This window comes from Lissotriton vulgaris, chromosome 3_1 (assembly GCF_964263255.1).
Source record: "Lissotriton vulgaris chromosome 3_1, aLisVul1.2, whole genome shotgun sequence".
NCBI classification, from domain to species: Eukaryota; Metazoa; Chordata; class Amphibia; order Caudata; family Salamandridae; genus Lissotriton; species Lissotriton vulgaris.
Window position 1 is genome coordinate 254,101,813 of NC_141689.1, and position 13,436 is coordinate 254,115,248.

Below are 13,436 nucleotides of genomic sequence, written 5' to 3' on the forward strand. Positions count from 1 at the left end.
TGGGGCGTGCCCTTTCCCGCCCAGGAGGGGTTGTCATAGACACCCGCACGGAAAACCACGCCCAGTAGGCGTACCGGAGGAGGGTCCCCGCCCTCCCGCAGATGGATAAATAGAGCGGGAATCCGAAGAAGCGTCCTCTTGTTCCTGTGCTCTGAAGGCTGCACCAACTCGTTGCTCGTGAGCCCTCGACGGAACAAGCGGCAATTTTGACCCACCCACCAGCCCCTTATGGCAATGTTGGTTTGAATAAAGTTGATTAGAAAGAAATGTATAGTCCTTTTTTCCTTTGTAGAGAAGTAAGGGAATGTTTCATATAATGATGTGGCTTCTGTTTAGGATAATGTTTCCCTTTGTAGGAAGTGAAGTTGATGACTCATCAAGGCTATGTCAGAATTTTTTCTTCCCTTAGTAGGTAAAACAATTGTCGTATTTATTTTTTGGTCGGGCGGTAAGGTCATGATCGGTGAGCAGTAATTTCAAGGTCCCTAGAGGGGGGCGCCACCCAGAATGGATGGGAGCGCCAGGGGGGAGGCGGCCATTGGCCCCTCCCACGGGTAGGCGGCACCCACTACGGATGGGTCGCCTAGGGGGAGACGGCCATAGGCCCCTCCCGGGGGGAGGCGGCTAGATGCCCCTCCTACGAATTTCCCGGGGGCCGGATATCCGCGACGGCGGATAGAGAGTGTGGGGATGGGGGGGGAGTCCACGCTGTCCTTCCTACAGATACCTCACACGGGAACTCAGACGACCTTTAAGATGGCGTCGAGTGAAAAGGAGGCCCCCACGACAAGGGAAGTTACAGTTGGCAATGAGGGTAAAGTCCTCTGCGCATGCGCCACTCACACCGTGAGGGCGGGATTTTGGTAGTAGGGATCTGACACCGGTTAAGACCTTGCCGTTGGCCCTTAATGCTAGGATGTACAATTTTAAATTAGAATGTATGCATTTTCAGGATGCTAGACTCGGCTAGGAAACCTTTGTATTAGAGATCTGTTAAGGTTGACCAAAGAACATGTCTTCATCGAAATGTAATAAATAAAACTGTACATAATTAATGAAACTTTTATTTAATGTTTTAAATTTTGTTTCATATTTTAATAAATACGGCCGGGGGGGTAACTCCCCCCGCCTTCCAAAAGTTCAAACCTGTGTCTGTCTTCTCCCATTGGGAATTGGTGTTGGGAGGGGGTGGCGGGCATCCCGGCCATATGGACTTGGGGGCTTATTTATGAGAGCCCTGCATCGCTTTGTACCATGTAAAGTGGTACATGTGTAACACAGGGCTCTGAATCGGAGTTATGCACCTCTGCAAAGCCACCCTGAGTGGCTTTGAGTGGCCTCATAAATCTTGAGTGAGGCTACGAAGCGCAAATCGCTGCATCACCTTACGCAGCGCCAGGAGGCGTTACATGGGCGTTTTCAGTGGGTTTTCCCAAGCAAACACCCATGGAATTTTAACACTGCCCCAGAGTTACAAAATCATGTAAACCTGGGGAAACACCAAATCGAGTGCGTTAAATGGGCTGGTACTGAGTACTAGCACCGTATATTTTGAGAGGGAGAGTACCTGCACTTCTAAAGGGTGATGCAATGCTTTTAAATAGGAGAGTACCGACACTTCTCAGAAATAAGCAGGTACTCTGATACAGGGTACCCGTGCTTCTATTTTTCCATTTCAAGCACTGACCAAATACGTAAGCCTCCTGCGCTGAGGTGTAACAGGGAGAAATATGTTTATTTCTTCTTGTTTTTTCCTCTTTCTATGTGTGCTGCATTTTGCAGCACATATCGAAAGAGGAAAACGCCTCTGAATTGAATTGTGCAGGAAGGTGTCCCATACTGCACAAAACCAATCCTGCATGCAACGCAAAGGGTGCCTAAGTTGGCGCATGGCTGCTGACATGGCACCAGTGCGGGGAGAAAGGACACGAATGCACCATATTGCATAAATACAGTGCACTCCCGCCCTTTCACTCTGGAGTAGGGCAGCGCAGCAAGGTTCCTTGCTTTGCTGCCCTACACCAAAATCCAATAAATGAGGGCTCTGGGTTGAAGTCAAAGGCCTCAAAATGGAGCATGAGCCACGCTCTACCTGGTCAATAAATACCTAGCAATTCCACCCACTTTAGTTAATAATAATACTTTACATAAAACTGTTTACATTTAGATGCATTCACAATGTTTATGTAACACAAGTTTTTAATAACTATTTTTAGATGGAAGTGTACATGAAAGTTATGTAAAATTATGCATAATGGTTCTGCACTGATTTTAAGATTTGTAGCACATCTTTAGTGGATTTCACAATATCAATACTATTGATCTTGGCTGGGGGAGACGATGCAGAGTTTTTGTGAGAAAACTATTTTCATTCATGATATTTTCATTTGACCTATGAATACTGGCTCAAAAAGATGACATAAAGATACATGTTCTGAAATGTTCCTTCTCATCCAATTCAGACAAAAAAGGTCTGACTCTATATATGCAGCGACACACTAAAGTATACAAAACAAGTTTACAGAAAATGATGGATGGAATGCTTGGATTAATCTCAACCACTGGTAAGTACTCTAGGCCGCATGCTAATCCATCATTATTTTGCACACCATTTCACCCCAGTTTGGACCCAGCCATATGCAAATCAGTCTTCACCCTGTTCCCATCAGAACAGTCATCTTTACACTAGTTATGGGTGCATCACCCAGGTACAGCTTGGTTTCAGGAACACAGTGTGCAAAGGACTCAAGTCTGGACATACCCGTCACACGTAGGATGACACACTAAAGTATACACAAAAGTGATGGATGGGATGCTTGAATTAATTTCAGCTACTTGTTAATACTTAAGGCCGCATCCATTGATATTTTGTACACCATGTCACCTCAGTTTGGACACAGCCATATGCAAATCAGTCTTGACTTTGCTCCAATCAAAACAGTCCAGCCCAGCCCGAACTGCCAAGCCAGATCCTCCCTGAACCGGAACACAAGCAACCCAGGGCTCATCAGCCAACGATGGATTGTGATGCGGCCCGAGTGCTAACCAGTGGCTGAGAACAATTCAAGCATTCCACCCATCACTGTTTTGTATACTGTGGTGCAGATTTACTAAAATCTCACGCAATGCAGTGGGCAAGAAAGCTGTGCTGCGTTGCGTGTTAAGAAAAGAGCAGGAGAGTACCATATTTACAGAAATATGACACTCTCCTCCCCTCTTTGAAGTGCGGGTGCTGAAATTAGCTGCCTTGCACTACGCACACATCTTTGCACCATAGTGCAAGGATGCGTGCGTGAGTCTAGCACAGGTTTTGTACTGAAAGGATAGCATTTGTTTCGCACTCTGTATGTGTGCCGTACAGTGCAGCACACATACAAAGTTGGAAAAGGAAGGCGAAATGAAAACATTTCTTCTTCATAGCGCCTATTTCAAATGGGCGCTATTTTCTGGCACTAAACCTTGTCTACTTTATTAAGTAAATACAGCTTAGCATCAGAAAGCCTGGGTGGTAGCATCGAAGTGCCCATGCGCCACCCATGGTACGCCCCCTTGGCTCTAAGTAATACAAAGCAGAGCTATGCGCTGCTTTGCGTTACTTTCATGTGATTTTCCAGCGATGCAACCACAGCATAAAGTCTTTGTAAATAGACCCCTATATTTGAAGCAACAGCATTTTGTCATTTTGGACATAAGATTTGTCTCAGCTTCTGGTTAAATTGCACACTTGTGGACGCTGACGGATAGGAGCTTAGCAACAGGCATAGGTGAGTGTGGGATGTTTCCATGCGGCAAAAGGTAGGCCCCATGTAGTTGTACTGAGCCTCTGAGTTTTACATAACATGTATTAGACCTAACATCCTTGGCGTGGTATTCCCCAGACGTTATGTCTTCACTCCATTATTTTTGTTGAATTCGATTTTGTTGGTATTAGGACTCGGTACACTTTTCCACTGCTAACTATGGGCAAAGTGTTTGTGTTCTCTCCTTCAAACATGGTAAAATTGCATTACCCCCAATTGATACTTCTAATTTACTTGTACGTATACAGTACTGCATGTACCCAGGGCCTGTAAAGTAAATGCTACTTATGGGCTCCAGCACACTCATTAAAGTATATTCTTTTAAAACATAATTTAGGCCTGCCACTGCAGCCTTTAGTGCAGTTTTAAGATGCCAATTCAATCTGGCAAAAAAAAGCTTTAGCCAGACCTAAAGCTTCCTTTTTCTAAATACTTATAAGTCACCTCTAAGGTAGGCCTAAAAGGCTTATTAAGCATGCTAGATTGTATTTAAAAAAACAATAGTACACGTGGGTTGACGTTTTACATGTATTGAATAGAAAAACTCCTAAAGTTGTTTTTCACTGCTGTAAGGCTATATTCCCCATTGACTAAAACTGGGTTACCTCATTATATTTAATATGTACTAATTTCAGTTTGAGACCAGATAAAGGAATGCTATTTCCACTCAAATGAACTATAATTAACAGTCCCCTTTATTGGTAAAGCCACATTTTAAGTAACAATTTTTAAAATCTGCTTTCCGAAAGGTGGCGTTTTTCTACCAGTGTCCTGAATCACATGGCTGTGAACGGCTCTCTTGTTGTGGGTTGTGCATTGCTTTCAGACATTGAGACAAAAAAGACTTAGGCATGGAGGGAGAGTGTCTTTCTGATAGAATGACTGGAGAGTCGTTGTGCCCGGTCCTGATTACACTTCAAAGGACCTGCCTGCATCACACACAATGAAGCCTGCCATCAGGCGTGGCCCTGCCTTTGTCACCCTATACAAGTTGGAGTGGAGCCAGAACCAGGTTTGGGGCTAGGCCTGGGAATTCCCTACACAAAGACTGGCTCTAGGTATAAACGTGGAACCTTCAGAAACTCTCAGAAGAGCAATTCTGAACCTAAGAAAGATTCAAAAAAGGACTGCCCTGCTTTATGAAAAAGGAAGATTGGACCTGTTTGCCTTGAACCCAAGCTTTCCAGAAGTCATTCAAAGTGTCAGTTGGTTGCCCTCTTGTTTCAGCTACAAGGACACAATAAGCTTTCAGGTGGTTCCCTGCACCTGCCTGCCAGACCTCTGCTTCGTGCCTCTGCTGGAGTGACTCTTAATCACCAAGACATGCCCCTGCATTTTCTAGACCCCTGGCTGGTATCAGAGTATTGAAAAGGTGAAGATACAGCAGTGCTGGCCTCCTGGTGAGTGGGAAGTGTCCACTTTGCACTGAGAATTGCCTGCATGTGACAATTACCATCACAAATCTCCAGCGGGACTTGCTCCTCCCTCCGAAAGCGACCATTAGGGCAACAAGACGCTCCAGCAAGACTTGATTTGTGCTCTAACAACGACAACCCGCGCCGTCCACCAATGTGATTCTCATGCAACAACGACTCGTCGTGCTACAGCAGCAACCGCCCACGACCCATGGCCTGCTCCGGGCACCAAAACCTCCTCCTCACTGCCAACGCGAATGGCACTCTTCACGCGGACTGAGAGAGTAACTCTTTAGTGGTATGAACCTGGACCTTGTATCAAACCCACGCTCCATGTGGTCAGCCTGTACTTTTTCCTAGCACAGCATGACCACATAACTGCAAGTGGTTCTTTGTTCTTTTTGGTGCAATTTCTACCTGAAACTTTGAAAATTCATACATCCAGTTCTACTTATTGGATTTTTGTCATTTTGGTGTTGTTTTACTTTTTACGTTTTGTTCTATATTTCTTAAGTGCTTTGGGATTTTTCTTCTGTATTCACTTTTTTACTGTTTGAGTACTACATAAATACTTTACACACTGTGTCTAAATTAAGCCTGACTGCTTTTGTGCCAAGCTACCAAAGGGTTAAGCATAGGTTTATTAAGTGATATTTGTAGTTCACCATGACAAGGATTGTGTTTAACCTCTTCGACGCTTATGGCGAGCTCAGCTCGTCATGAGGCACAGTGGAGCTGTGCTCATGACGAGCTGAGCTCGTCATAACCGCCGCGGAACGCCCACACGGGGCTAATTCCCCTCCTGTGCGGGCGTTCCACGGGAGTGGGTGGAGTCATAACGAGCTCAGCTCGTCATGAGCACAGCTCTGCTGTGCAGCATAATGAGCTGAGCTCGTCACGAGCACTGCGGCGCCACTCGGGCCCCCCTCCTACCCGCACCGCAGGGGAATTAGTCCTGCATGGAAAGGGTTAATATTAGAGTGGGGCTTCCACCCCTCTCAACTGACAACCAAATTTCTTGCAACTTGTATTTGTAAAGCATATATTCACCTTGAAGGGCATCTTGGCTCTGAAATAATAGATATGTATTGTTGTCCAACCCAATGGCACTTATTTTGTTGAACTTAGAAGAATGAAAGGCAGAATAGACCTACCAGGATTCGAATTTATGGAGGGTATCTTGGCACTGAAAGAACAGATATTCGCCCAAGGGTTTTCCTTTTGTTGATCTCAGAAGAATGAAAGGGCCCACCAGGATTCTAACCTGTGACTATGATGATAGAAAATAAAACTTTGGCAAAAACGTGCCCAGCACTACAAACAAAATTGCAGTCACACGCCTTCTGTTTGCATAGCACTAAGCAAAACAAAATGGTACGATAATCACGTCAGGAGCAGCGGACTGATTAAGTTTAATCAATCAGTGCTTGTTCCCTGCTCCACAGAAAGGAATGGAAATTATGCTTGGCCTGCAGTGACCAATTATAATGTTGTAAAGAAGAGTGCCATGCAAGCCAACAAATTGAAAGCAAAGGGCGGGCTTCAAGCCCTTTTTCTTTGGTAACAACCGTGTCTCGCAAGCAAGGCTCAAGCGCTAGCAAATGCTATCGCAGGCTTGACCAGAAAAATAAATGACTGAGAGCTGTGTGAGGAGGTGGAGAGCACCGAAGAGAAGGGGAGAATGAGAGGAGGAATGAATGGAGTAGGGGTAGAAAAAAAAGCAAAGGAGAGAGAGCAAGGAAACACGGGCACTCCCTTAGAATTCCAAATGTAAATAAAATGCATATGCAGTGCAAGGCTACAACTCATCCAGTCAGAATGCTGTGAGACAAAATGTCCCCGAATTGAGAGATGGAAGTGTGAAAGGTTTGAAGAGTAGTGAAATGATCATCAGGTGAAAGAGAAAATGGATGGAAGAACAGAAGAATGGGCAGACCGAGAAGAGTGAATGGATGGTTGGATGAAAGAGGTGCATAGTGGAATATATTAATAAATGATTGGGTGAATGGATGAATGAATGGGTGAAAGGATGGATGGAAAATAGTATGGCGGATTGGTGGATGTAAAGTGAAGGGGTTCACAAATGGATCGACGGATAAATAAATAGATAGATGGAATGGTGAATGGATGGATAAATGGTTAGAAGGAAGATTAAATGAACCTGTCTATGGAAGGTTGGGTTTGCTCGCTTTGTGTGAGTGGTGTGATTGCAGTATGTTTCAAGTGGGTGGCATTTTAATTTTCTGGCTAATCCCTTAGTGCACGATCAGTGTGCAGTATATTTGTATGTGTGTGTGTGTCCCTCTTTATATGTCTGCAAATGTGCCTGTTACCAATGCACAATCCAAAGACATAATTTCTGAACAGAGAAGAAGGCCGTCAAAAGGCAGGAAGAATTTAAGAAATCAAATGAGGGGTAAACAATTGAAAAAAATCCTCTAGAGTAATAGTACTGACAAAACATGCACAAATGTACTCTAGGCCATCTTTAGAGTAAGTCAAGCATCACATATGGCCAATCCCTGATCCTGCAACACACTTGCATAGAAGTCCATAGAGGGAATGAATAATATTAACACATAGGGAAAAATATATAAAATACATTTTAATAACACCAAATTTTAAATTTTACTTTATTTAAATTTTAATATACAGTCTTTAAAATAAACAATAAAGGTAACTTTTAATATAAATAATACTGTTTAATAAAATGGTAATATGGTAAATAATCATTTATTTTCTTTACATGTAACATTAAATAAATATCAAATAATACTAAAGTTGCATCCAAGATGCAGCACGTACAAAACAAATTAAATTATAATTTAATTTTCTTTTAAATTGCAAAGAAACAAAATTAAGTTAATATATATTAATAAGATAACTTTACGTTCAAGTATATAGTCCCTTTTTATTGTGGTATTCCTGTGTGAATATATTTTTACATTTTCTTAAAATGTCTTATTACTAGATAGCTCTCTGACTGATTGCGGAGATCTCTATAAACAGAATGATAGTCACTAATGGTAACTTTTCACTCAGAAATTCAGTTATAGGTTTTACACCTAAATACAGGCTTACATGTGCTTGTAAGGAGTTGTTTTAAAAGTTTTTTAACAGGACCAGTAGAGTTTAATTTGCATTAGTGTACCTGTGACCAGGTATGCATTTCGGTGAGGAGGGGGGTTGCCATATCTGAAATTCTGGAGTGAGCATAAAAGTTGCAGTACTCTAGGCTGTCATGCCTGTAAACCTTTAAAGGGACTTCCAGTAACACCCAGTTGTGCTGCAATCTTTCAGCAATTGCTTAAGCATTTTTGTTTTAATATTTCTGCCCCACTTGAAATAAACTACGGGGCATATTACCAAGCCTTGCGATATTAGATTATCACCGCTTTAGTGGCCGTATTCGCCCGCTAAGCGGCGATAATTATATTGCCCTATTAGCAAGCTGTCGCTAACTGATGTTAGCGATAGCAAGCGGTTTGGGGCCCGCTTTGCATGTCAGCGATATTTATTGATAATGACATGCAAAGTGGGCCTACCCAACCTGTTAGCGACTAAAAACAGTTGCTAACATCGCTATCGCCTATTATCAACGCAGGCGTAGCGATGGAAATATTCGCGCTAAGCGCGAATATCTCCAAAACCTAACGCCTGCTCAGACCAGTTCTTAGCCATTATATCCAATAGGAGGTGGATATTATGACTAAGAGCCTATTGGCGTTCTCAGCGATATTCACGCATTTCGCTGCTATTGCCGGATATTTTAGCGCTTTAGAGATAAACGTTGGTAATAGCACGTTATCTCTGCGATAATATCCGGCGATGCTTGGCGATAAAAAAAAAAAACTGGCTAAGCCCATTTAGCGATGAATATCGCTAGTTGTTGGTAATATGCCCTTCATTTCATCTGTTTACATAACATTTGTTAACCTCATGCGCGCTAGCGTTATTCTGCTCGCAAGCTGAGATTTTATGAAATACACTTTACATGACGAGCTGGGCTCGGCATCAGCGTGCGAGGAGGCTACGCCATGACGAGCCCAGCTCGTCATGAGTGTGGAAGGGGTTAAATACTTCTCTTTAATATTTTCTAGGTGTTTCACAGTCCAGCTGAGCAAGAGTAAAACAGCACATTTTAAGACGGTATTTTTTGTGTGGGTAAAATTATCTATCTCTCTGAATTAAGCTGTGGTTGCCACAATTGTGGAAAGAGCTCATGGTGAAAAACTGGGTAAAGGAGCTACATTCAGATTACATCAAAAGTTCCTCTGAAGAGAACCCAGAAATGCTGTGAACACTCAAAGCCCCTTGGAAGTACTGGGCAATGATATCTATTATGTTCTATTTTGCTGTCTGGACAATAAAGTTATTCTGTAACATTACTTGTTCTTAATTTGTCAGGTCTTTCCTTGTATGACATTGACCTCATAGTACAGTTTACTCAACATTTTTGAGGGAATGACTAAGCCTTGAATAAAATTTCTTTGAAGACCCTATAATGAAGCCAAGCCGATGGGGGAGCAATGAGTGTAAGGGCGCAGAGGGTGTGTAGGCATAGCGAAGTGAGCAGGAGGAGGCTATCACAGGGGTGAGGAAGCCAGGAAAAGATGGGGGTTTGTGGTGGGACGAGCAAGAGTGAATCCAGCAGAGGAGAGAGTCAGGTAAGACATGCATTCCTATGGAGTACTGAAAGTTAAATGTTAATGAAACATGCAAAATACAAATATCTCCCTATGTCATATTTCACTGACTGTTTCATGAGACAAAACTAGCGAATTGCTACTAAATCCACTTGGGACACATAGAACCCAATGAACAGATTGTGAGAAAACACAAAAATAATTTCCTCTGTCAGAAAATTTTCCACAATGTCAGTTCGACCTTGGGCGATCTACAAACTACATTTTGCAGGAACACTTGGCGGCGGCCATCTTGGGCAGCTCCCTGTATAAAAGGGAGCCGCACTCAAGTCTCTGTGCTCAGAATTGAGGAAACTCCCTGAAGCAGAGAGCATTCCTGGCCTCCGCTGACATCTTGAGTGCGTGTGTTTGTGCAACACAATCCGGAGCTTCACTCAGGGCTAGCGCTAGGCATGGGCGGGTTGTGCAGCTGCCCAGGGCCTCCCACTCAGCCTACCAGCAAGGGACCTGCTCGATTAAAACACCCCACTAGTCCTCATGTACCCCTGCCAATCCAATTGAAAGAAAAGTGTCTCTTTACAGTTGGGCGCATGGGAGGGGGCCTTCTCACTTGACCTCTCAGGGATGGTGTGGGAAGATCCAGGGTAGAGGGGATACTTTCTCCTGTCGAAGTTGCAAGGAAATACACTTTGTAGGTTTGTCCTGCAATTCGGCCTCCTGTCAGGCTGCCCATTCAGAGACACTGCAGGGAGGCCTTTGTCCAGCACTTTAGCACCCCCCCAGTTTTAACTCTCAGCCCACAAGCTATTCTCACACCTTCAGCCCGATAAGAGCTGTAAAAGAGGTGCTCATAGGAGGCTGAGAGGAGTAGCTGCGGCACAGCAGGAGTCTCCACAAAGAAGCTTCCGCAGCTCTGAATGTGTCACTTATGTAAATTAAAGCGGCCTCACACATTCCCTTTTGCCGGGGCCCTAAAAATCCTAGAAGTGGTCAAGGCTTCACTGACTGCCTGCACTGGTGAGGAAGCGATTCAGAAGTTCATGGTGGCAATTATCCGAGGCATTCCAAGTCGCAATTGCCAGGGTCAAAGCCAAACAAGGTAGGAGCACTTGCTCCCTATTGTTGTGAAATCGGATTGCTTGAGAATCCTGAGACCTCCTAGAGGGAATGTAATTGCAAAGAACTTTCTGAGCTAAGAACCCTCAAAATAGTAGACATTTAGACAACAAATGGCAAGATGTAGGTGGCCCAATACCGGTCAGTAATGGCCGAAATTACCGAATTTCGGCCGTTACTGACCGGTATTGGGCATTTGGGATGTAGGTGGCCTAAATTGCAAATTCGGTAATTTACCGATTCGGTATTTAAAGGAATCAGTAAAGTTTCGATTCCTTAAAATACTAAATTGGTAAATTACCGAATTTGCAATGTAGGGAGCACTCAAATGAGTTCTTTTCCCATTTTAGGATTCATTATTTACCACCAACTATAAATTGGTGGTAAATAAGGAATACCTTTGAAAATGCTAATCTGTGCATTTTCAACTGTGCCATGTGGCAGACATACATGCCCTGAGGGCATGTATGTGTGCCACATCTGCACACAAGCACGATTCAGGGGTGCAACAGGGTGTCAAAGTGACACCCTGGCACCCTTGAATGTTACCCCCTTTTTTTCAAATCGGTATTTAACGATTCGGTAATTGCATACCGAATTAGTAAATACCTATTCGGTAAATACCGAATCTTACCGATTTGGTAATTTTTACCGAAAATGTATCTACATCCCATTTACATATTCAATAAAACTAGCAACTTGGAGGATACTTTATCCTGTTTTTTTGGGGGGGGTTTGGGGTGAGAACTTTCACACCAATCCCAGGAACCCAGTGACTCTAACTCCTTGGTTATATGGAAGAAACTGTTTGATCGTGAAGGTGGGATATTTTTCAAACAAGGCTATGTGTATGTTTGGTTAGTTGTCTAATGATGTTTGCTAATCTCTACACAGTGTCAAGTTTACTTAGAGCACTTACTGGAAACACACAATAGCAGCCAGCCCCTGCCCCTAGAAAAACAGGTACTAGGGTTACTCTTTAGAATTGGAATGAGGGCAGGTATTTTCAAGCAATGAAGATGCTAAACCTCCCACCTTCTCTTTTCAGATTCTTTTGCTTGCTGTACCTTCCCAACTCTCTTCCCCTCACCTGGCCTCTCCAACACCCTGTTTCCCTTGGGGAAGTAATCAGAGATTTGGTACAGCCTGGAGGTGGAACCATTTTGAGCATTGGAAACTATTGAGGTTCAATTTGGCTTTGGCATCAGCAGTGAAAGGATACAATTCATCTAAACAGCACACTGTGAGACCAAACTGCTCATGGGTGGGAGAAACACACGAACATGAAGGAATGCCATCCAATCAAGAGAAGTGAAACAGACAACAAAACCATCCAGTCACGAGCTAGGGGGCAGACCCATAGCCCTCGCTAAGCATATGTTACATATTGGAAACACCCGGTCTTGGCAACAGACACTTAAAGCTGCCTGTTGCTAAGACCTAAAAAGAAAGTTTAAATTAAAAAACAGAAAAACATTGGTTTCAGACAATAGCTTTTGAAATGAATGGCTTTTAATAGACTGTAAATGTGAAGAGAACTCCAGCTACCATAATGATAAGTAATTATCAAGCTTGAAAGTAATGTTGCCATCACGTGAAACTGTACTGTAGCTTACTCATTTTTAAGTAATGCTTCCTTATTTTGCCCAAATGCAAAAGCTCACATCTCAGTGTGTTACGAAAATGATCATTCTCTCTGTCTCGCAGGCTAGTTTCTCACAAAGTGCCTTACCTGCTCCTAAAACATTTAAATGAATTTATCCAGACAGAAGGATGCAAAGGACAAATAAAAATATACAAAACACCACGTACCTCGCTGAAGAGGTCTTCTGGCTGCGCAAGGCTCCCAGTACAGTTCTGAGGGTGAACACAGCAACTCAGAGGAGCAGAATTATTGGCAGCAGCTTCAAACCAAGGAGTGAACTTCCAGTCGAAATAACCTTGGGCACCACAGCACTGTAACTAGAGATCAAAATAACTTGTTATTGTCTGTAGCAAAGTTCCTCCATCACACCTTGTCATTGTCTATATTAGTTTTAATGATATTTGGTGTATAGACTGTGGAGCATCCTTACAAAATATTATTTTGGAAGTCTTAAGTGCTTTTCTGTTTTTTCTATGTTTTTAAATGCTATTCAGGATTTTTTTCTTTATAGCATAAATGACTGTGGCTCAATTTTGCGACTAAGGGCCTCATTATTCTTCTATATCGTTGTGACCCACAACGTTGGTTCATTGTCGGATCTTCTTTCTGGTTAAACTGGGGGCAAAACACAAAAAGCCATAAACTATTATCAAATATTTGACCTTCCAGGTAGCCACACTTCTAGCAGACTTTAGGGCCCGATGTAGGTAATTCTAATTTACCACTTCTAAAATACCGAATCATACCGATTCGGTATTTAAGAAGTGGTAAATTAGAAGGGGGGAAATGTAGGTATTTCAGATTCGGTAAATAC

At 43.1% G+C, this 13,436-nt stretch overlaps 1 protein-coding gene across 2 annotated transcripts in view; it reads right to left on the reverse strand.

Moving 5' to 3' along the window:
* LOC147726290 (tetraspanin-36-like) overlaps positions 1-13,436 on the reverse strand; it is a 94,331-nt gene that overhangs the window by 40,650 nt on the left and 40,245 nt on the right. For both annotated transcript variants that reach the window (XM_086960380.1, XM_086960381.1), the window contains exon 5: positions 12,790-12,939. In XM_086960380.1, the coding sequence (XP_086816506.1) occupies positions 12,790-12,939 (150 nt within the window). The remainder of the gene's footprint in view (positions 1-12,789; positions 12,940-13,436) is intronic.